The sequence below is a fragment of the Capra hircus genome, chromosome 19 (assembly GCF_001704415.2).
Source record: "Capra hircus breed San Clemente chromosome 19, ASM170441v1, whole genome shotgun sequence".
Lineage (NCBI taxonomy): Eukaryota > Metazoa > Chordata > Mammalia > Artiodactyla > Bovidae > Capra > Capra hircus.
Window position 1 is genome coordinate 13,130,893 of NC_030826.1, and position 23,462 is coordinate 13,154,354.

Here is a 23,462-nt window from a genome sequence, read left to right on the forward strand (position 1 = left end):
GTTTGTATGTTCCAACTTTTCAAATGCAGATAATAAACAATTTTAAAGCCTCAATGAATAATTTTGCCTTTTAGTTAGTAAGTGGTACAGCGGAGATACCTAAGGCTCCTAGATTATGCAACAAGCAGTCTTCATTGCTCAGGGTCATGATCAACAGGACAGTGAGAAAAAAATGATCAAATTTTCCTTTCTTGAATCCATGGCCAAATTATTCTGATAGATAACACCTACCTGGATTCTCCTTCATCTTCCACATGTTCGCAATGGACAGAGTTGAGAGCACTGACTCTCTTGTAATCTTGAGGGGTCAGATATAAATATTTGTATCCCTGTGGGAAGCACAAATAGTTTTTAACCCATTATTTGGCATCACCAAATGACCAGAAGACCCAGCAAAGCATGTATGATGCAATGGTTCTAAGCCAGCTTTAAACCGCCAAATCATGTCTTAAGAGTTACTGTCTCATAGAATACTAGCATAGAGTGCTCCTTTGAAAGATGGAGGTGTCTGCTTCTGTATCATTGTATCCTTGAAATCAGGTATCTTGCAGCTGCAACTTCCGGTACTGATACATTCCACTCATTTTCCTTTTCATCAAGGTTAAGGGGTCCTTCTCTAATCTTAAGTGATACCTCCATTAAAAATATCAACACAAAATTAAAGATCTGCATGAATTACTATTCATCATTTTCTCACAACGGGACCATCGTACCATCAAAATATAGATGGGTCAAGGATAATTTACAGCATCACAAAACTGGAGTATCAATCTTAAAACCAGATGTCTATGCTAATGATCAATAAACGCTAAGCTTGAACCATTTGCTTTTTTAAATAAACATTTCATTTCTTAAATAAAAAAGCAAACAAATATTTGCTTTTTAAAATAAATAATCCCTAGGTACATTAAAAAATCATACTAACATTTCTTAATTGGCTTATTTTTATACATACATATGCACACTCACATACAGAGTTATTTAACACATGTATTCACCTTAAGTGAATGAGTCACTCAGACCAAAAAAACAAAAAACAAAAAAAAAGCTAGCAGAGAAAAACACTTGAAATACTAGGAGAAACTATGTCCGCGGTTTAATTGAATTTGCCCCACAATGAGCACAACATGCCAGAAACATGGATTTGAAGTTGCCGCCGAGTCTGCCTGACTCTCGCTGAGAAAGCAGGAAGTATCGGCAGTATGTCAGTCAGCCACGTTTATCAGGCGCCTATGACATGGAAGGCACTGGTCAAGGCATGGGAAAAACAGGAAGGGACAAAGCAGGCAAACGTTTCTGGCGTTACACAACTTATCTTCTAGTAGGAGATACAGAAAATACACAGAATAAGTAAGTTAAATATACGATGTTAATGGGAATAATGTTTGAAGGGAAAAAAGTAAAATAGACGAAGGAGACAGGACAGCTGGGAGACTCGACCTTCTAGAAGAACAGCCAGGGAAGGCTTTGCTGAAAATGTCATTTGAGCCAATACCTGAAGTGCTGTGGAAGTGAGACATGGGGGTATCTGGTGGAAAAGCACTCCAGGCAGAAGGAACCACAAGCGTGAAGGTGCCAAGTGTGCCCCGCAGGCTCAAGACAGAGCGAGGAGGCCGGAGGAGCCTCGGTGAGGGACGCGGCGGGAGCAGACGGGGACAGGGCCACTGGAGGCCTGCCTGGGAGGGACCTGACGGCAACTGCAGGGTTTCTGGGCCTCATGTGAGTTAGCTGGGAAGCCTTTAAGGGTTTTAATCACAGGAAAGTCTGGGGTCACGATCTGATTTACATTTAACTGGATCATTCCACTCTCTTTCCTTTCCGTTTTCATTTATTTTCGGTCGTGCTGGGTCTTCACTGCCACGCTGGCTTTTCTCCCGCTGCGGCAAGCAGGGGCTACTCTTCAGCTGCATGGTCTTCTCACTGCACGGCTTCTCTTGTTGTGAGCAGGGGCTCTGGGGCATGCGGGCTGCATTCTCTTGTTGTGAGCAGGGGCTCTGGGGCATGCGGGCCGCAGTAGCTGCAGCTCCCGGGCTCTAGAGCACAGGCGCAATAGTCATGGCGCATGGGCTGGGCTACTGTGCCGCATGTGGGATCTTCCCCGAACAGGGATTGAGCCTGCGTCCCCTGCACGGGCAGGCAGACTCTTTACCACTGATCCTCCAGGGAAGCCCTCCACTTCCTGCTGAGAGTGGACTTTGGGTAGGGGGTGCCGGGGGGCAAGGCCAGAAGCAGGAAGGTCCATGACGGGGACCTGGACCATGGAGCAGCAGAAGCAGTCAGAGGCGGTTGTGTTCTGGGTATATTTTGAAGGTCGGGACGCACACGTGATTCACTGACAGAGAGGATGTGGGATGTGAGAAAGACAGGTCAAGCATAACTCTAAGATCTTTTCCTTAAACGGAAGAACAGAGGTATCATTTATTGAGCCAGAGAAGACTGCAGGAAGAACACATGCAAGGAAGGCGACTAGAAGCTGCCCATGAGGCAGATGTGCAGGCAGTGGTTGAGTCCGGACAGATGAATCTGACGTTCAGGGGTAGGCTATCAATTTAGAAGTTTATCAGTTTATGGACGGAATTTGAATCTTGAGCACTGGGTGACATGACCAAGGGTAGGTGAATACAGAAAAGAGGAGAGGTCCAGGCACTGAGCCCTGAAACACTTTTTTTCTTTCTACCTCACCTTCTGTAAAAGCTATCTTGCCAAAGCACCAGGTGAGGTGGCTCTGAGCCCCGATGGGGTTGAGGCTGGGAGATCCTGGACTTGGATCTGCTATAGCCTTTGTGACCTTGACATACATCTCCATTCACATTTTAAAAAATAATTTGAAAAATTTGAGATAAAATTCACATTAACATAAAAATAGCCATCATACAGCATATAATTCAATAGTTTCTAGTATATTGAGATATAGTACAACCACCAACAATAATTCTAGGATATTTCTATCATCCCAAAAGAAACACTGTATTTAATAGTGAAAGTGAAAGTCACTCAGTCATGTCCGACTCTTTCTGACCCCATGGAATTCTCCAGGCCAGAATACTGGAGTGGGTGGCCATTCCCATCTCCAGGGGATCTTCTCAACGCAGGGATCAAACCCAGGTCGGCCACATTGGAGGCACATTCTTTACCAGCTGAGCCACAAGGGAAGCCCAAGAATACTGCAGTGGGTAGCCTATCCCTTCTTCAGCGGATCTTCCCAACCCAGGAATTGAACCAGGGTCTCCGGCATTGCAAGCAGATTCTTTACCAGCTGAGCTGCCAGGGAAGCCCAAGTACTTAAGAGTGGTCATCAACAATTCTCATATACTTTTGAAATGAATTTTACTGAAGCATAATTTACAGGCAACAAAATCCATCAGTTTTAAGTGTTGTAGTTTGATGAATTCTGACAAATGTATACACTTGTGCATATCTGCCATTACAATCAAAATAAAGAGTATTTCCATCATCCCTTGACACTCTTAGAGATGTAAAAGGCAGCAAAGGAAACTGAGAAAGAGTGATTAGAAGGGTAAAAAGGAGATTATGGGGTCTTGGAAACTAAGAGAAGAAAGCATTTCAAGGATGAAGGCCTAACCAACTGCGTGGAATGCTGCTGAAACGTCACATAAGTGAGATTCACAACAGAGTTTAATAGGGAATCAATGGCAACCTTGACATAAGCAGCTCCAGTGGAATGGTGTGGGTGCAAGAGAAATAGAGATGGGTTCCAGAGGGCATGGGAGGGAGAAGGCTATCTGGAAACAGCAAGAACAGAAACTCTTTTTAAGAAGTCTTGCTGTGGCGTTCCTCTGGTGGCTCAGTAGTACGGAATCCACCTGCCAATGCACGACACGCCAGTTTGATCCCTGATCCAGGAAGATTCCACGTGATGAGCGGGACAAGTAAGCCGGCGAGCCACAACTACTGAGCCCACACGCTGCAACTACTGAACTCCATGTACCCTAGAGCACGTGCTCTGCAACAAGAGAAGCCATCACAATGAGAAGGCCTTGCACGGTAACTGGGGAGTAGCCCCCACTTGCCACAACTAGAGAAAGCTAGAACACAGGAGAGCACAGCCAAATGACAAATAAATCTTGAAAAGAAGTCTTGTTATCAGTTCAGATCAGTTCAGTTCAGTTGCTCAGTTGTGTCCGACTCTCTGTGACCCCATGAATCACAGCACACCAGGCCTCCCTGTCCATCACCAACTCCCAGAGTTCACCCAAACTCATGTCCATCGAGTCAGCGATGCCATCCAGCCATCTCATCCTCTGTCGTCCCCTTCTCCTCCTGCCCCCAATCCCTCCCAGCATCAGAGTCTTTTCCAATGAGTCAATTCTTCGCATGAGGTGGCCAAAGTATTGGAGTTTCAGCTTTAGCATCAGTCCTTCCAATGAACACCCAGGACGGATCTCCTTTAGAATGGACTGGTTGGATCTCCTTGTAGTCCAAGGGACTCGCAAGAGTCTTCAACACCACAGTTCAAAAGCATCAATTGTTTGGTGCTCAGCTTTCTTCATAGTCCAACTCTCACATCCATACATGAGTTTCAGCTTTAGCATCAGTCCTTCCAATGAACACCCAGGACGCATCTCCTTTAGAATGGACTGGCTGGATCTCCTCGCAGTCCAAGGGACTCGCAAGAGTCTTCAACACCACAGTTCAAAAGCATCAATTGTTCGGTGCTCAGCTTTCTTCATAGTCCAACTCTCACATCCATATATGACCACTGGAAAAACCACAGCCTTGACTAGATGGACCTTTGTTGGCAAAGTAATGTGTCTGCTTTTCAATATGCTATCTAGGTTGGTCATAACTTTCCTTCCAAGGAGTAAGCATCTTTTAATTTCATGGCTGCAGTCACCATCTGCAGTGATTTTGGAGCCCCAAAAAGAAAAGTCTGACACTGTTTCCACTGTTTCCCCATCTATTTCCCATGAAGTGATGGGACCAGATGCTGTGATCTTAGTCTTCTGAATGTTGAGTTTTAAGCCAACTTTTTCACTCTCCTCTTTCACTTTCATCAAGAGGCTCTTTAGTTCCTCTTTACTTTCTGCCATAAGGGTGGTGTCATCTGCTTATCTGAGGTTATTGATATTTCTCCAAGCAATCTTGATTCCAGCTTTTGCTTCTTCCAGCCCAGAGTCCCTCATGACGTATTCTGCATATAAGTTAAATAAGCAGGGTGACAATATATAGCCTTGACGTACTCCTTTTCCTATTTGGAACCAGTCTGTTGTTCCATGTCCAGTTCTAACTGTTGCTTCCTGACCTGCATACAGGTTTCTCAAGAGGCAGGTCAGGTGGTCTGGTATTCCCATCTCTTAAAGAATTCTCCATAGTTTATTGTGATCCACACAGTCAAAGGCTTTGGCATAGTCAATAAAGCAGAAATAGATGTTTTTCTGGAACTCTCTTGCTTTTTCCATGATCCAGCGGATGTTGGCAATTTGATCTCTGGCTCCTCTGCCTTTTCTAAAACCAGCTTGAACATCAGGGAGTTCACGGTTCACGTATTGCTGAAGCCTGGCTTGGAGAATTTTGAGCATTGCTTTTAGTAAAAGCATGTGAGATGAGTGCAATTGTGTGGTAGTTTGAGCATTCTTTGGCATTGCCTTTCTTTGGGATTGGAATGAAAACTGACCTTTTCCAGTCCTGTGGCCACTGCTGAGTTTTCCAAATTTGTTGGCATATCGAATGCAGCACTTTCACAGCATCATCTTCCAGGATTTGAGACAGCTCAACTGGAATTCCATCACCTCCACTAGCTTTGTTCATAGTGATGCTTTCTAAGGCCCACTTGACTTCATATTCCAGGATGTCTGGCTCTAGATGAGTGATCACACTATCATGATTATCTTGGTCATGAAGCTCTTTTTTGTATAGTTCTTCTGTGTATTCTTGCCACCTCTTCTTAATATCTTCTGCTTCTGTTAGGTCCATACCATTTCTGTCCTTTATCGAGCCCATCTTTGCATGAAATGTTCCCTTGGTATCTCTAATTTTCTCTACGAGATCTCTAGTCTTTCCCATTCTGTTGTTTTCCTCTATTTCTTTGCATTGGTCGCTGAAGAAGGCTTTCCTATCTCTTCTTGCTATTCTTTGGAACTCTGCATTCAGATGCTTATATCTTTCCTTTTCTCCTTTGCTTTTTGCTTCTCTTCTTTTCACAGCTATTTGTAAGGCCTTCCCAGACAGCCATTTTGCTTTTTTGCATTTCTTTTCCATGAGGATGGGTGTTGATCCCTGTCTCCTGTACAATGTCACAAATCTCCGTCCATAGTTCATCAGGCACTCTATCAATCAGATCTAGTCCCTTAAATCTATTTCTCCCTTCTGCTGTATAATCATAAGGAATTTGATTTAGGTCATTCCTGAATGGTCTAGTGGTTTTCCCTACTTTCTTCAATTTAAGTCTGAATTTGGCAATAAGGAGTTCATGATAAACGGAAGGAAAAAACGGGGTAGGGTTGATGACTCGAGGGGTCACTATCTATGTGCTAAAGATACAAACATGTGTCGTCTTCTAATAGAGAGGGACAACATGACGATGCAAGAAAAAAGGGGGAGAAGCTTTGATCTACATCCTTAAGCTGGCAAGAGGGGAAAGGACCAAACATAGTGGGATTGGCCTTAGACAGGGGGAGGGACTCTTCTTCAAAGTCTCTCTCCAGGGTCTGTGGCACAAGGGAAAGAGAAACCATTAGCCATGTAAAAAGAAGAGTTTTCGGAGGACAGGCAGGTTTCAAGTAGAGCAAGAAGGTTGGAGAACAATCAGAGAAGCTGAGGATCTGAGAGATTGTGCTGATAACTGACCACATGTCTTAGAAGACAAGGTGGAATAATTTAATAACAAAGTCAGTAATAATAATTTTCTGGCTTAACATGTCTCACATTAAATGCATATCTACTATTCCCATCTAGTGCAGCCCAAGAAATGATGTTCTATTTCCAAGCTGGAGGAAAGACCAGGTGAACATATTAAGAGAGAATTTATTTACAGTGCAGTTGCTAACTTTAGAACTTAAAACCTCTACTTCTCTCCCACATTTGTCCACACACACACACATACACATATCCGTAAAGTAATCGGAAGTATTATCTTCTCTTAATCTGTACCTTGTAAGGATCCTCAGGATCTACCCAGGCCACATGGAACATATGACGAATTTCCTCTGCCAGTCCAATTCTTGCTCCACTATTGGCTGCTACATAGATGCGTGGGATGCCCTCTGCCCTGGCAAGCTCAGAAGCTCTGAGAAACAGCAAATCCTCCTGGGGTCCAAAGGACCCGATTCGGTAAGTGATGTCATTGCCAATAACAATGATATCTCGGCCATCTGGATATTCTGGACTTTTAAGGGTCATTTTCCAAGCTACCATGCCAATCTGCAAAGACATAAACAGACAAACAAATCAATACAAGCTTCTTACATGCAGAATTTTGTTCCAGGCTCCTTGAAGATATCAGACTGAATGCAGACACAACCTTTGTGTAAAGATGTGCAATGCTAAAGAGCCAAGCTCCCTGTGGGAAACTAGAGCAAATACTGTGGCATGCTTTTCTAAGATCATGTTGAGAACAGCTGGTTTACTATGTATATATTTCACAGCTGTCTCAATTTCTTCTTTGGGTTTGCTCAAAGAAGATGGAAACACCAAAGTCTAAATGCACTCAGCATATGTATGGAAGAATACTGTGGCCGTGGGAATTAAACCCAGGATTCTCTAACTTATTTTATTTTCTTACCTTATTTTGTGAGATTCTTTCCAAAGAAACCTTTAACATGTAGGAAAGCAGGAAGAGGACTACCTCTCATGACTGTACAACTTTTACAATCCTGGGCCCTTTTATTGTCCTCTAGTATTTGATACGGAGAAGGCAATGGCACCCCACTCCAGTACTCTTGCCTGGAAAATCCCATGGACGGAGGAGCCTGGTAGGCTGCAGTCCATGGGGTCGCTGAGAGTTGGACAAGACTCAGTGACTTCACTTTCACTTTTCACTTTCATGCATTGGAGAAGGAAATGGCAACCCACTGCAGTGTTCTTGCCTGGAGAATCCCAGGGATGGGGGAGCCTGGTGGGCTGCCGTCTATGGGGTCGCACAGAGTCGGACACGACTGAAGCGACTTAGCAGCAGCAGCAGCAGTATTTGATAGGGCTACCCCTGCGGCTCAGTGGTAAAGAATCTGCCTGCAATACAGGAGATATGGGTTTGATCCCTAGGTTGGGAAGATCCCCTGGAGAAGGAAATGGCAATCCACTCCAGTATTCTTGCAGGAGAAATCCCACGGACAGAGTAGCCTGGAGGGCTATAGTCCCTGGGGTCGCAAAACAACTCATACATGACTTAGCCACTAAACAAGAAGTATTTGATAGGAATAATGGCAACATTCTTTACTGGCTTGCTTCAGGTATCTTCTATTTCTGCAGGAACTGCTGTATCTCAACATTGCCTCCTCTGAGCACCTCTTGCTTTCTCCCAACACCAGAACACCAAAGGATGCAAGAATCTAAGTAACCAACCTCTTGCTGCACTAATATATGTAAATCTCTGCTCAGTGCTCAGTAGCATCTGTCCAGCCACACAAGTAAATGATACTGCCCTAACAGGTGGGGGTGACATGTCTCTTCCCAAACCCTCACAGCCCTCTCCTCTTGTAATCCCCTTCCATATGAGGACTAGTCAGTGCTTCTACTTGTTTATTTGCTAGCTCCATTTCTTTTCTATTCACTCACACCTCCGTTACGGCTGCAGTTTTGCACATCTGCCTGTCTGCTTCCCTATACCTAGATAAGTAACGTTTTTCATTTTTTTTTCTGCTTCCCACCCCCACCACTTGCCCCCAAACACAAAGCCTACCAGTGAGCAATCCTGGTCCTGCCTAATGGGGCCCAGCCACATTCGCAGCCTTGGGCCCTCATCCCCGGGCTGCTGCGTATCACCTCATCGGGGAGCCGGCCATCAAGAAGGGCCATTAACAGATGTAAATAGCGGCATCCCTGGAAAGCCACATGCATCACCCAGACTCAACCGGGCCAGTGATCATAAGCTCTTGAGTACACATTCTTCAATCCAATTGCACATCCGCTGTAATCAGGCCGGTGGAAGCTTTCCACACAGCGATTGGTGATTCTCAGCATTAAGAAATATATATACGAAACACCCACAGATGAATATAAGCTATTTAATATATACCACTGGCCAAACACAAATCAAAATGGATAAAAATCCAATCACCTTCGGAAGGAAGGCAGGATTACACTATCTGCTCATTAAAGAGAGAAGAGGAAGAAGAAACAAGATCATCTGAAAAAACAGCACAGAGAAACTCCAAATATCAGGTTAATTGTGGTCTTTTTTTTTTTTTAAGAAATTGATCAATATAATGCCTGTGTGGGGAAAAATATTTTCAGTTCAGTTCAGTCACTCAGTCGTGTCCGACTCTTTGCGACCCCATGAACTGCAACACGCCAAGCCTCACTGTCTATCACCAACTCCCGGAGTTCACTCAAACTCACGTCCATCGAATCAGTGATGCCATCCAGCCATCTCATCCTCTGTCGTCCCCTTCTCCTCCTGCCCCCAGTCCCTCCCAGCATCAGAGTCTTTAAGTAAATATTATTATAATAAGTACATATTGAGATGAATATATTATAATTTATTTTTGTTTACTACTCCTTTAAATTTACACTTTTTGCTTTCTTTTCCTTACCAGGTTTCTATTTTATTATTACATATTTTAATGAAAATACTTATATATAAACACTGTTAGTTACTTCAGATTACTGTCTCAAGATTGGTTTTTAAATGGTGGATTGAAATGCTTGAATGTTCATAATATATATTACCAAATTGAAAGATTCTATGTTAAACAATAATCAGTAAGAAAATTCACTATTAAATATCAAACATTCACATAATTTGTTTAGTCATTTGATCATAGGTATTTTTTAACAAATTACAAAGAACAAATTTATAAGTGGCTCATAAAGTCTACATTTTAAGTCTTAGCTAATTTGCTTTTCAGTTTTTAGTTATCACATTTTTTAAATGCATCAGTTCAGTTCAGTCACTCAGTTATGTCCGACTCTGCGACCCCATGAATCGCAGCACGCCAGGCCTCCCTGTCCGTCACCAACTCCCGGAGTTCACTCAGACTCATGTCCATCAAGTCAGTGATGCCGTCCAGCCATAAAAATATTTTAACTGCCTTCTAATGTGGCCCTCTAAACCCAACACTTCTTTTGCTTTTCAGGAAGGAAAAGCTATTCCCTGTGAACACATTTGTAATTGGGGAGGTTGGGTTTCATACCAAATTTTATGATATATTAACCTTTGCTACCTAGGCCAGAGCCACTTAGATACAAGCCTGGAAGAATCTACTCAAGCATTTGCATTCTAATGCAAACACTGTGTCCAAGTGGCACTGGGCAAGCAAATAACACTCTTATCTTTTGCTATTACCTGGGGACTCTGTGTCACTTAGGCAGTCAGTTCAGCAATTGGCCAGGTCATTATGCTTACAATATTGACTTCTAATTAGGTGTCAATACAGCCGCACCAAGAACACCCTACTCTTTATCAATGTCTTTTCAAAGTGTGTTCCTCATCGACTGTCCCCCTCCCCACTTAAAAAGTACCAGTACAGGACAGAGAGTGTTGTCTGAGTCTCAGCACAGTGAGATTCCTTTTTGATTGAGTTTTGAATAAGCACAATGGATAAGTATGTAAGGAAGCATTTATTGCTCAATTTTTAAAATTTAAATTATATTTAAATTTAAATATATTTTATATACTTAAAATATTTAAATATATATTTATATAAATATATATAATATTTTTATATATTTAAATTTAAATTCTATTAGATTTTACTGCTAACCAAATGATGGGATACATAATGCTGAATGTAGGACTGGGGAATCAAACAAACTTGGATCCACATCTAAGCCCTGCCATTTATTAATGGTGTGACCCTGGGAAATTGACTTAACTTCACTGAGCTTCAAAGTCCCCATGTACAAAATTAATATTAGCTATGGGTTTGATGAACAACTATTAGAAGCAGTAATCTATAATATTAACTTTACCATATGAAGTTTGCCTTTGTCTTTCCTCTCAACCTATCCAAATTTTACCCATTCCATAAAGTTCACTCAAATTCCATTTCCCCAGAAAGCTTTCCCTAGTCTGAAGGGACTCCTCTCTTCCCGATCTCCTACTAAGAAACTCCATGTAGAGAATTCACTTGATAATTATTCACATATGGATTAGCACTGCTTTTAGTTTGTCAGCTTGAATCGTCATATCATCTGCTCCATCACACAGCAGGACTCCTACACATTCCATAACATGGAAGTAATAAATATTGGCTGGTTCCATAGTCATTTTATTTTTAAAATGATAGCTGGAAAATACTCAACACCAAGAGCCTAGAACATCATCCACAATTTATCTCTAGGGATTGTAGAATAACAGTACTAAAATATGATTAAAATATTTTATTTTTAAAAAATAATAATAATAGCTACCATCATTTGAACACTTATGTTTATGATACTATAAAAAGTGAAGGTGAAGTCGCTCAGTCTTGTCCGACTCTTTGGTACCCCATGGACTGTAGCCTACGATGCTCCTCCATCCATGGGATTTCCCAGGCAAGAGTACTGGAATGGTTTGCCATTTCCTTCCCTAGAGGATCTTCCCAACCCAGGGATCAAACCCGGGTCTCCCACATTGTAGGCAGACGCTTTACCATCTCAGCCACCAGGGAAGTCGTATGATACTATAAATGTTAACAAATACTGATAATAGTTAATAGATTAAACCATAAAGTCTGTCTTGGTTCAGTTGTATAGCCTTGGACAAGTTGTAGAGCTTTGGACAAGTCACATAACCTTGTGTAGCCTCAATTTTTCTAATTATAAAGTGGGGACAACAGTATCCTTCTGGAGGGATTGTTGAGAGGAACATCACATTAAATTAGTACCGAGCCTGGCATATAAAAATCCTCAAATAGTAGCTATTATCATTATTAACTTAAAAAACCATTATGATTGCCATAAGAAAACCAAGGCACAGAGGAATGAAGTAACTTGTCCTGATACCTAGAATGAATGACTTACTCTTCAAGGTATGAGTCACAATTACCTTTACTAGAGAAATTAAGGAACTACATTCCAGACGAGTGCCACTGCACTTAGCTGAATCAATACAGAAAGATAAACATCAACTGTGACACAAACATAAACATCACTGAGAACTAAATGCAATGTATGGATTGGATCCTGGATCAGAAAAAGGACATTAGTTAAAAAAAAAAAAAAAAAACTGGTGAAACCCCAAACAAAGTCGATATCTTATTTAATAGTACTGTACAAATGTTAATTTCTTAGTTTTTAAAATTATACCATGGTTATATAAGAGGTTAATGTTAGGGGAAGCTGGGTGAAGATTAAAAATGGGAGCTCTATGATTTTTATAACATTTCTGTAAATCTAACATTAAGATAAAAAGTGGAAAAAATAAGTGTCATGATAAAAACTTTTCTCGAGGGAATATATTGATTAGTGGGGTCATTGCTAGTGACCCCTTATAAAACTATGAATAGTATTTTAAAATACCCACGATGTAATGAAAAATTTTAAGAAGACAGCAAGGAGATCAAACCAGTCAATCCTAAAGGAAATCAACCCTGAATATTCACTGAAAGGACTGATGCTGAAGCTGAAGCTCCAATACTTTGGCCACCTGATGCAAAGAGCCAACTCACTGGAAAAGACCTTGATGCAGGGAAAGACTGAGGGCAGGAGGAGAAGGGTACGACAGAGGATGAGATGGTTGGATAGCATCATCAACTCAATGGACTTGAGTTTGGGCAAACTCTGGGAGACAGTAAAGGACAGGGAAGCCTGGCGTGCTGCAGTCCATGGGATCTCAAAGAATCAGACATGACTGAATGCCTGAACAACAAAGGATAACAAGATTGCATGTATATTCTAATAACTGAGAGGAACAACGAGGCAGTGGTTAACACGGATGCAGAAACCAGCTGCAATGAATCTGAATCTAATGGAATCTGACTCTGACGGAATAAAAATTCAGCCTGTTTTCTAGCCACATAACCTCAGGTAAGATATTAATCTCTATATGCCTGAATTTCCTCATCAGTAAAATGGGGTAATAACAACCTAGTCTGCTGTGAAGACAAATACATGTTAAATCTTAGAATCTTCCACCTGGCATACAGTAAGCACACAGCGTTACAGCACAAAGACACATACATACACACACACTCTCTATCTCTGAAAGCAAAGCATGCTGGGGAGTAGAGTGAACAGAAATAAAGAAAACAGCAAGATGGGATAGTAATTTAGGATGATGGGACTTTTAATTTGTTTCCATTTTCCAAATTTCTTTAATATGCTTACGCCTTGATAACTTAAAAATTTTATAAATTGGAAGAGGGAGATGGGACGTCCCTGGTGGTCCAGTGGCTAAGACTCTGCACTCCCAATGCACGGGACACAGGTTCAATCCCTGGTTGGGGAACTAAGATCCTGTATGTTGTAGGGCAGAAAAAAGAAAAAAAAAAACACTACAAAATGTTTCTTCACTGGGTAATAGGTACATGGGAGCTTATATTATTAACTCTATTTTACCGTACATTGAACATTTTCATAGTGAGAAAAAAAATTTAGGGAGAAAAAAAAATTCTCACCAACCTAAGAGATTTCTCAAGTTTGAGAGGAACTGACACTAGGTTTTACTAACACTACAACAGATCACATTTATATAAAATTAGAAAGAAGGGAATAAACATATGAAAATGTAAAATCAAGACTCACCTTAAAGGGAGCAGAACATCAAGAACTCTGTTGGGGCTCTCATTGACTTTTTTTTTTTAAAAGAAATGCTCTGCTCTGATGTGGTATAATGTAAACATATGCATATATAGGTTTATACAATATTAATATCTCTACCTGAGAAGTAACTGCTTCAATGTTTTTCTGGTCTGATGGTTAAATACATATTTATACTTTTAAAGTCAATATTTGTACAATAGACAAGAACAGTGCCTATCAGCTAAATACATATTTAGGACTGTACCACATGTATTACAAACATGTACTAAAATCGAAAGCTCATATTTATACAGAGCCTTTCATCTTGAAGGGGGCTAAAGAGCTTTATAAACATATGTACATAAAAGGACGTCTGCCACTGATAGGCAGGCAAGGTATCAATTCACCCGCTCCCCTGTTCCTTCCAGCAGTCCTGGGTAGGAACGCATGCTGTCAACAGATGCAGGTCTGTCTCAGCTGCGGAGACGCATAACACAATAACCCACACTGCCTTGCACAGTCACTGAAAAGGGGCCTGCAACTCGAGCACAGCAACTGCTCTCCTTCAGTGCAGAAGCATCACGGCCATTTCCAGCGTTGTTTTTTTAAATTATTCTCTACCAAACTCAACTAATCACTTGACAGAATTGAATTTGATACTGGAAATGGTTTCTGAATGCAGAATACTTTCTGTCTGATGATGAAAACTAGGTTGAAAAGCGCTTCCCTCTGCTCTTGTTCGATTTAGAGGGAGAGGGGGAAAAAAAAGGGTCACAGCATTCAGGAGAAATGATTCAAAATATTCTATCTAAGAATAGCGTGGTCTCAGAGGATTGGGCCATTACTTCAGAAGACAGTCATATCTGCCTCCTGTTTAATTAGGACACCATTAAGTTTTTCAGTCAAATTACTTTATATGGACAGGGTCTATCTATATTATACACAGAAAGGAGGTTTTATACTGAAAATTCTGTAACTGCCATATAAAAGCATACACAAGTGTGATGATGTGATCAGGAATATAACATTCACTGATTTCACCTAAAGCCAAGCTGCCTTAAAAATAACTGAAGGAAATTCCATCGCTGAATCCCCTTGTTTTTGGCTCCTCTCCTCCTCCAATGTTTCTACGCAATGAAACCTAGTGAAGTGGACACTCCAGGACGGAGAGCTAAGGAAGCAACAAAAGGAGAACACGTGGCCTGAAAGGGGCTTGGGAGAGTGGGTGGGTTTGTGGTCTTAAAGAGTCTCAGACTCAGGCTTTTGGGCCCTGGCAGTGCCACAGACTTCTCTGACCACCGTGTCACCCAGGCACAGACTCACCCAATGGTTCTAGGCACTTACGGCCAGTAAGTTTCATTAATATAGCCATAATTCATTATTTCTAAAAATATCTAATTACAATGAGGTACCATTTCACACCAGTCAGAATGGCTGCGATCCAAAAGTCTACAAGCAATAAATGCTGGAGAGGGTGTGGCAAAAAGGGAACCCTTTTACACTGTTGGTGGGAATGCAAACTAGTACAGCCACTATGGAGAACAGTGTGGAGATTCCTTAAAAAACTGCAAACAGAACTGCCTTATGACCCAGCAATCCCACTGCTGGGCATACATACCGAGGAAACCAGAATTGAAAGAGACACGTGTACCCCAATGTTCATTGCAGCACTGGTTATAATAGCCAGGACGTGGAAGCAACCTAGATGTCCATCAGCAGACGAATGGATAAGAAAGCTGTGGTACATATACATAATGAAGTATTACTCAGCCATGGAGGGAGGTGGGAGGGGGGTTCATGTTTGGGAACGCATGTACACCCGTGGTGGATTCATGTCAATGTATGGCAAAACCAATACAGTATTGTAAAATAAAATTAAGTAAAAATAAAAATTACAAAAAAAAAAAAAAGAATACATTTGTATTAGTTCTAACGAGGTGGATGAAACTGGAGCCTATTATACAGAGTGAAGTAAGCCAGAACGAAAAACACCAATACAGTATACTAACGCATATATATGGAATTTAGAAAGATGGTAACGATAACCCTGTATGCGAGACAGCAAAAGAGACACAGTTGTATAGAACAGACTTTTGGACTCTGTGGGAGAGGGAGAGGGTGGGATGATTTGGGAGAATGGCATTGAAACATATTTAATATCATGTAAGAAACGAATCGCCAGTCTAGGTTCGATGTAGGATACAGGATGCTTGGGGCTGGTGCACTGGGATGACCCAGAGGGATGGTATGGGGAGGGAGGAGGGAGGAGGCTCAGGATTGGGAACTCATGTACACCCAGTTCGGATTCATGTTGATGTATGGCAAAACCAATACAGTATTGTAAAGTAAAATAAAGTAAAAATAAATAAATAAATAAATAAAATGACATTTACAAAAAAAAAAGTTATATGCTTGAAGAAATAATAAAAATAAAAATATCTAATTTCAGGTTATTTTTGATAACAGTGTTCCAATTAGCAGGCTTCTTAGGTACAGGATTATCCACCTAAACTAATTACCTTAAAGTGAGAAAGGGACGAGGATCAAAAGAGTTACTGCGAAGAAGGTGAGGATAAGCAGAAATAAATATTTGTTTTCTTTATACAAGTTCTAAGGAAGAAAATATTTCTTTGGCCATAGTCGGATCCTGGAATAAACACACACCGACGAGGGAGGAGGGGGCTGGGGAGAAGAAGGCAAGCAGAAGAGAACAGTCTTATTTAACTGTTTTCATGTGGGTAAAATGATTTGTGCCACAGTATTTCCATAAGAAGTGGGACCATTATTTTCCTGTAGAAACACATTTGGTTTGAAAAGTATCACTGGACAGGACGTGAAAATCAAATCGAATGAATTATTCACAACCTCCGATCAGAGGTGATCATTATTTCTGATGCTCCAAACAGTGATTAGGATTCTGCCCTGAGATGTCATTTTCTCGCTGAGTAACACCAGCGATACAGAAAGGCATTATCTATCTATCCATATATGTATTTTTTTCTCCTGGGAGGACCTTGGTTTAATGTTACTATAACAGATAATAAAAACATGATAACATTAACATTTATTCTGATGGTGCCCATAAATGCCATTAGTCTGACACAAAGTGTCAACACTAATCATGACCCAAAATTAACACCCAAATTGACATCCACATTAATTGTACTATCAGTGTGAACGGCATGTGCAAGTGTACATATGCACACGTGCCCCCCTGCGCTTTCCAAAGCTGCTGTTGTCACAAAGTAAAACAACAATGTTAAGGGATTTCTTTCTCTATAAAGAAATCTGAAGGGAAAACTAAGGGGCAGAAAGGGACAGGAATTTGTTTTCAGGGATGTAAGAAGCATTCATCAAGCCTAGCTTTGCCGTGGGAAGCAGAAAGGGAATGTCTTTGCCTTGCCTGCCTTTCTTATATCTCCACACTTTTGAGTTCAGCTATAATAATATCTTTCTATATGGATTTAGATACAGGTTAGATTGTGGCTGAGACGCTGAAGCTTTATTTTCCATGCTGACAATCTAAAAGTTGAGTGTTTCTGGCAAAGCCTCCAGTGACTTTTGTGCTTCTATCGCTAATGCCAGGAAGATGACCATCCAACAAGGTCCTTGGGCAGATATACAAGGAATCCTAGAACATGAGAGCCAGAACAGATGTAGGCAGCCTCTGCATCGTGAAGGTCAAAAAACGAAGATCCAGAGAGAAGCAAGCTGAAGTGGAGTTCCTTTTCAGACAGATAACAAAATGCTGCCTTTCCTCCTTCCTTTTGTATGTTGGGTAGAGTATTAAATCTTCACTTTTAATTGATACTACCAAAATAATTGCAATTTAAACTCAGAACCTCATGGGAAAAAAAATACCTCATGAAATATTAGAAAATACTGTATAGGTCTTAAAAGGTGTATTTTTGAACCATAAGGAATTATAATATTTGACTTAATCTGTGCCATTCAGAAAAACCATGATGAAAATAATGTCAGAGCCTTTCCATATTGTATTATCTGCTGGATATCATGTCCCATTGCCTAGTGTCATATGATCACATTAAAGAGCTGAAAACAATTTCCTTAACAGCTGAAAAACTCTTTTTTTTCATGCTTGGATAACTCAAAAATGGCTGAACAAACTTACCTCAACCCTTCTCAAAAGCGATGAAAGGATAAGAAAAATATCATTTTGAGAGCAAAAAAACTTTCTTCTCAGAGGCTAATTCTTCAAAAATGTTACCAAAGATTAGAAGCAATCATTTTAAACAGGGGAATCATTTTTTCCTGTACTACATATGTACATGAAACCACACTGATTTTTAACACATGTACACAAACTGTCTTAATACACATACCAATTTTTAAAAATACAGGCAATGGAGCACATACAAGCCAGTGGTACTGAGAGACGGGGCACTGGAATAATCGGTTTGATAGGGAAATTAACCAAGCTGGCCTACCACAGTTGAGGAAGCCTCACCCATGAAGCAGGTGAACTAATGCTGAACTCTTGATGCTCCACACCACACCTCACCCTCTGGTGTCATCTGTTGCTGTCCTGATGCTCATTATTGCCTCTAGTTGGAGCTGTAAAATTACTTGTCATAGGGTACTATATCACAGCCTTTTTCTGTAAAGTATTAAAAAATTAAGATGTATGAAAATGCTAGCAAGTACACCCTTTTGTTTAAAGGCTATCTTTAGGATTTCCTTTTTTTTTTTTCTTAAAGATTTTCTTTGCTGTGGACCATTTTTTTAAAAGTCTTTATTGAATTTATTACAATATTGCTTCTATGTTTGTTGTTGTTGTTGTTGTTTTGGCCACAGAGGCATGTGGGATCCCAACTCCCCAAGCAGGGATCAAACCCATGCCCCTAGCGTTGGAGGGTAAAATCTTAGCCACTGGACTACCAGGGAAGTCCCAGGACTTACTTTTGGAAAGGCACAGAGGGGCCCTCTCTGCAAGTGCCGCTTTGGTTGGCCAAGGGATACATCAGGATTTTCCAAGTTAGTCAAGTTCACTGGGCCTTGTTTTGCTACTAGTGAAATGAATCAGAATCAATGAGAACTCTCCAGCTCCAATGACAGGCATCAAGAGGGAATTGGAAGAAAACTATACATATCCCAAAAGGGTGAGGAATTCATTAGAAGTAATTCCATGGCAGGAAGACCTAGCTTTCAAAATTAGCCTATTTTTCTCATGAGGGACTCAACTTTGGTCCTAAAGATCATTTAAAGACTTGTGACTAAACGTGCTCACTTAGAGGCTAAAAGAAGAAATGTACACGGTAATTTTAAATAAAACTATCTTACCATGTATTTCATAATATGTCTTTTTCCATACTTGAAATTCCTATCTTGCTAGGATAAAAGGATTCAAAATTGTTTTTTAAAGTCCTTGATGAAAAATAAGTGCAAAGGATGAATGTTTATATGTCATCAGTGGAATGTGATAGTTTTCTGATGAGGATCTCAAAGCACTTACAAACACTCTTCTATCTGCAGGGACAGATTGGTGGCAAGGACCATTAGTCTCTTTTTATAACTTGAACAATCAGTGCACAGACCATGATCCTGTTTTTCAGATCTGCTTTTCTCAGGTCTATTTCACAGCTCACCTTCAGCATGCTACAATATAAATATTCCTCTTTTCCAACACATATCTAAAACACTGATATGGACTCAATTTCCACACCCAGCATGAAAAGGTAAACTGATTTCAAAGGAATAAGACAAAAGCACAGGAAAATACACTCAAGTCAGCTTCCCATTCTGGAGCTATTCTGAGGTTAAATCGAGTAAAACAATATGCAAAGGCCTAATGTTAAAAATAGAAAAATATTTGGGTTTTGTTTGCATGAGAAACGCTCAACCCTTTCCTTACTCAAGCCCACAAATGCTTTCTCCAGTCAGTTTCAAAGGATAATGGGTTCCACTAGGAACAGAGTCCAGGAAAGCCCAAGCAATTCCTTTGAGGGTATGGAAAATGTCAGCCAAGTGAATTAAGATAGAAGGTTATGGTCTTTTTTCTAAAATAAGAGGTCCTTTGGGTTAAGAGGTCCAGCCTAAGAACTGTCAAAATGGATCTACTAATTAATTTCTCCCACTCTTTCAGACTTCTATGAGCTTACCAACTTCCTTATCCAACTCCTACATTTTATTTCTGTTTTTATACTCAAATGAGAGATTTCAAAGGACTATGGCAAAAAATCAGTGAGGCTCAGGGTCAAAATGGTAAGATTTGTTTAAGCTAGTCAATACATGCAGGGATATTTATCATATCTCTCTGCCAATTTTTCTATAAGCTTGCAATATTTCGTAGTTAAAAGAAAAAAATCAAAGAGATGCTTATACTTTGGTAGAACTGGACAACAGTGCTTTGCCAACAATTACATGACAACTAAATGTGGGCTGGGCTGAGCAGTTTTGGAACTGAACTCCTAATCGGCACCATTTCATTTCTCAGAATATAAAGCAGAGCTGAAACCAAGATACCAGTCAGAATGGCAGCTAGCCTTTCAACTTTAATTTATACCACTTTTTTCCCTCTTCAATCATCCCCTAAAAAAAAAATGTTTCCCATGAAAATGTGCAGTCATGATATAAGATTCAACAGATCTCCACCCAAAGGGTTAAAAACGCAACGGCACGTTCTAGGAAAATGAGGTAAAGCCCACCAGACCAACTGAAAAAAAGAGAAGGATATCACTAGATTTGCTCCCAAAGCAGGACAATTCAAGAGGCTCATCTGAATGCTAGACTGCTGAGAAGGAAAAACCCTGACACCTAGTGCCCATCTGAAAAAGCAAAGTCTTGGAGCCACTACAGTTTTAAGCCTGGTAGTGTGTATGTGGAGGTGACCACTAAATTGCATTCCATTTGGAACACACTTAACCCCCAGAAAAAAGTTTTGAGGAAATAATGAAGTGCCATGCAAGAATTCCAGTCTCTAACTACCAATCCTTTTCAGAGCACACATCCTAAACCTAATTATTATAACTGCTTCTAGACACAGCATCTTCTTCTCATCACCATTTTTCATTATGACAGGAGCAATGAGAGGGAAGGCATGGATTCATATTGTTTAAAAGCCTGTGTTCTGAAACAGTAAGGAAAACAAGGCCCTCATTTCTATCCACACTAATTTTGCTATAAAAGGTACCTGTCTATCCTATCTTTCATCATTGCCTGGTTTGGAGATTCATCACGTAGTTCACAGAGCAGTTTAAGGACATTTAATAAAAGGATGCTAATAACATTTCAGGATAAGTAAGAACTCAGTTTCAAGAAGGCCAGTGCTTGCTTTGTCCTTCCGGGCCAAGTTAAGTTGTTCTCCGTCAAGTCGGTTATCAGCCGTTGGCTTGATCTTAGCCTGAGCCTTTTAATAACAGGATTTGGTGTGAAAAGCAGCTGCCTTGGATTGTGAACTGTTACTCAAAATGTTCCCACCTGCAATTACAGCTTCTACCAAATGATCAAAACGGATTAGCAAACTGGCAGGAAAAAGAAAACAATTCCCCCCAAATTGAGACGTGGTGACTTCTTTTGTATCCAGGTTCAACAGCACACATTCATCCAGCTGCCTATTTACATACAGTGCCCATCATGGGAGCGTGAAATCAGTTTAGTCTATGTTGCAATCACATTTTCCTCAATTTTCCTCTTTACTTGAAACTATTAGGGAAAAAAAAAAAATCCTAGACAACTCATCTTTGGAGCTATTTGCAAGGAACACAATTCACAGATTTGGTCTACATCTTTTTTATTCCTACTCTAAATTCATACTAAACGTAATGCCATTCAAAATCTGACAATGAGAAAAATGTATTCTCCTATAGCTTTCATCATGCATAAGGTGGCATTCCTTCAGTTACATCTCTCGATGGGAAAGGGACAACTAGGAAAATAGAAAAGAGACAGCAGCTAACACCACCTCAAAAAAGCTCTCTTTCTCTTGCTTTTAACACAGCCACAGTGTTCGAAATGCAGGTCACATCTCCGCTGAAACAGCCAATATTCTTCCTCAAATGGCAAACAAGTTCCCTAAAACTAAATGGAACTGAATTGTTCCAAGTTCTGGTCCCATCACCATTTTACCTATTTACTGTCCTGGAAAAAGTAAAAAAAAAAAAATAGGGGAGAAAGACTGGCTACCCACCTAGCCGATGGTCTGGTAAGTGCAGGCTTTCTGCCTTTGATTATGGGGAGAAGCATCTCAATTCATGGGGAAACTCTGCAGGAATCTCTTGTTTTACTTGTATGCCTTATATCCGTGGGCTGGCTTTGAAACCCAGAAACTCCAGTCCTTCAAGGTAATGCAGTATCACCCACCATGATGACCTGGTGGAGCTGCCACCTTTGGAGAACACCAATTATGATGATTTAATGTCTATGTAGCATCGATGCTTTTACATCGCGCCTTGGCTCTTGGAACATTAACAGGTCATTTTTTTTATCCCTGTCTTTAATAAAACTATTTCTCAAGGCTCCGTTCAGATGCCCATTCTCTTTGGGACTGGACCAATTTGCTCCTGATCTCATCAGCATGAGCGCTTTTCCTTCCCCTCACGTTATTCTTGGGATAATATGTAGAGCGCCAAGCTCATGACAAACTTGTCTCTTTGGCCAAAGAAAATTAAATGGCAATTGCTGAAAGTCAACTTGCCCTGATAAAACTGGGCTCGGCACAAGGAAATACATCCCCCTGCCACGCTCTTGCCTCTTAGGCAAGGCTGTCCCTCTGGGTTCTGACTGCTGAAACTCCATCTTCAGACCGGTCGGTCTCTCAGTGGACATGCTCCATTGTACGTCCCAGCTCTCGGTCACAGAGTCTGATACTAATAACCCCGACCTCATTCCTGTCATGTGGGGGCCCTATAATCTAGTGCTGGCCACTGACTGACTTCACCAGCCATGCCGGGCATTAGTCACTAACAGCTCACCCCTCCAGAGCTCAAGGACTCAAACAGCAAGCTAATGTTCAGTTTCAATCCTACTCAGTCATTCAACGGAAAGGAAAAGAGGACAAAGAAAACGGGCAACGAGGAGGGAAAAGAGTAGGATGAGATGAAAGTCAAAACTGACGAAAAGCAAAAAGAAAAGGATTTTAGTATGATTCGATTTCTAGATTTCAAAATTATTATTAAAGCACTGAGCAAAGGAAAACACATGGTCTACTGCTCATAGCCATAGTCCTGGGCCGTGAAGACAGCCCTTTTCCACCAAGGTTTGTTGAGTCTTTAAAGGGTTAAAAAAAAACCTTTAAATTTTTTTTTATTCGTGTGTGTGTGTGTGTGTGTGTCTGTGTGTGTGTGTGTGTCTTTGGGTACAGAGTCCCGTATAATAAGACTATTTGTATTCATACTGGCAGAGTAAACACTACATGTTCATGCCCAGGCAGCTCTGTGCTTGTAATTTCAGCAAGAACAGAGCTCTGTCCCTCTGGGACTTCACTATTCCCCCAGTCTCCACTCGCTCAAACACAGAATGAGAGCAGAGAGAAAGCAGGACAGAAAGATCGTGGCAAGAGGTTTTATACGGCGCTGCGGCTAGCTTTCACGTGGCCAAAAACCTCGTTTTGTGCTTTAATTACATTAGTTAAAAGCGTTTTTCTCTCAGTCCCGTGTTCACAA

The 23,462-nt window shown here is 40.9% G+C and overlaps 1 protein-coding gene across 7 annotated transcripts in view; it reads right to left on the reverse strand.

The window, feature by feature from the left end:
* Positions 1 to 23,462, reverse strand: part of ACACA (acetyl-CoA carboxylase alpha) — a 287,918-nt gene that overhangs the window by 66,916 nt on the left and 197,540 nt on the right. For all 7 annotated transcript variants that reach the window (XM_018064168.1, XM_018064170.1, XM_018064174.1 and 4 more), the window contains 2 exons: positions 7,111 to 7,380; positions 232 to 329 (listed from right to left, as the gene is read on the reverse strand). In XM_018064168.1, the coding sequence (XP_017919657.1) occupies positions 232 to 329; positions 7,111 to 7,380 (368 nt within the window). The remainder of the gene's footprint in view (positions 1 to 231; positions 330 to 7,110; positions 7,381 to 23,462) is intronic.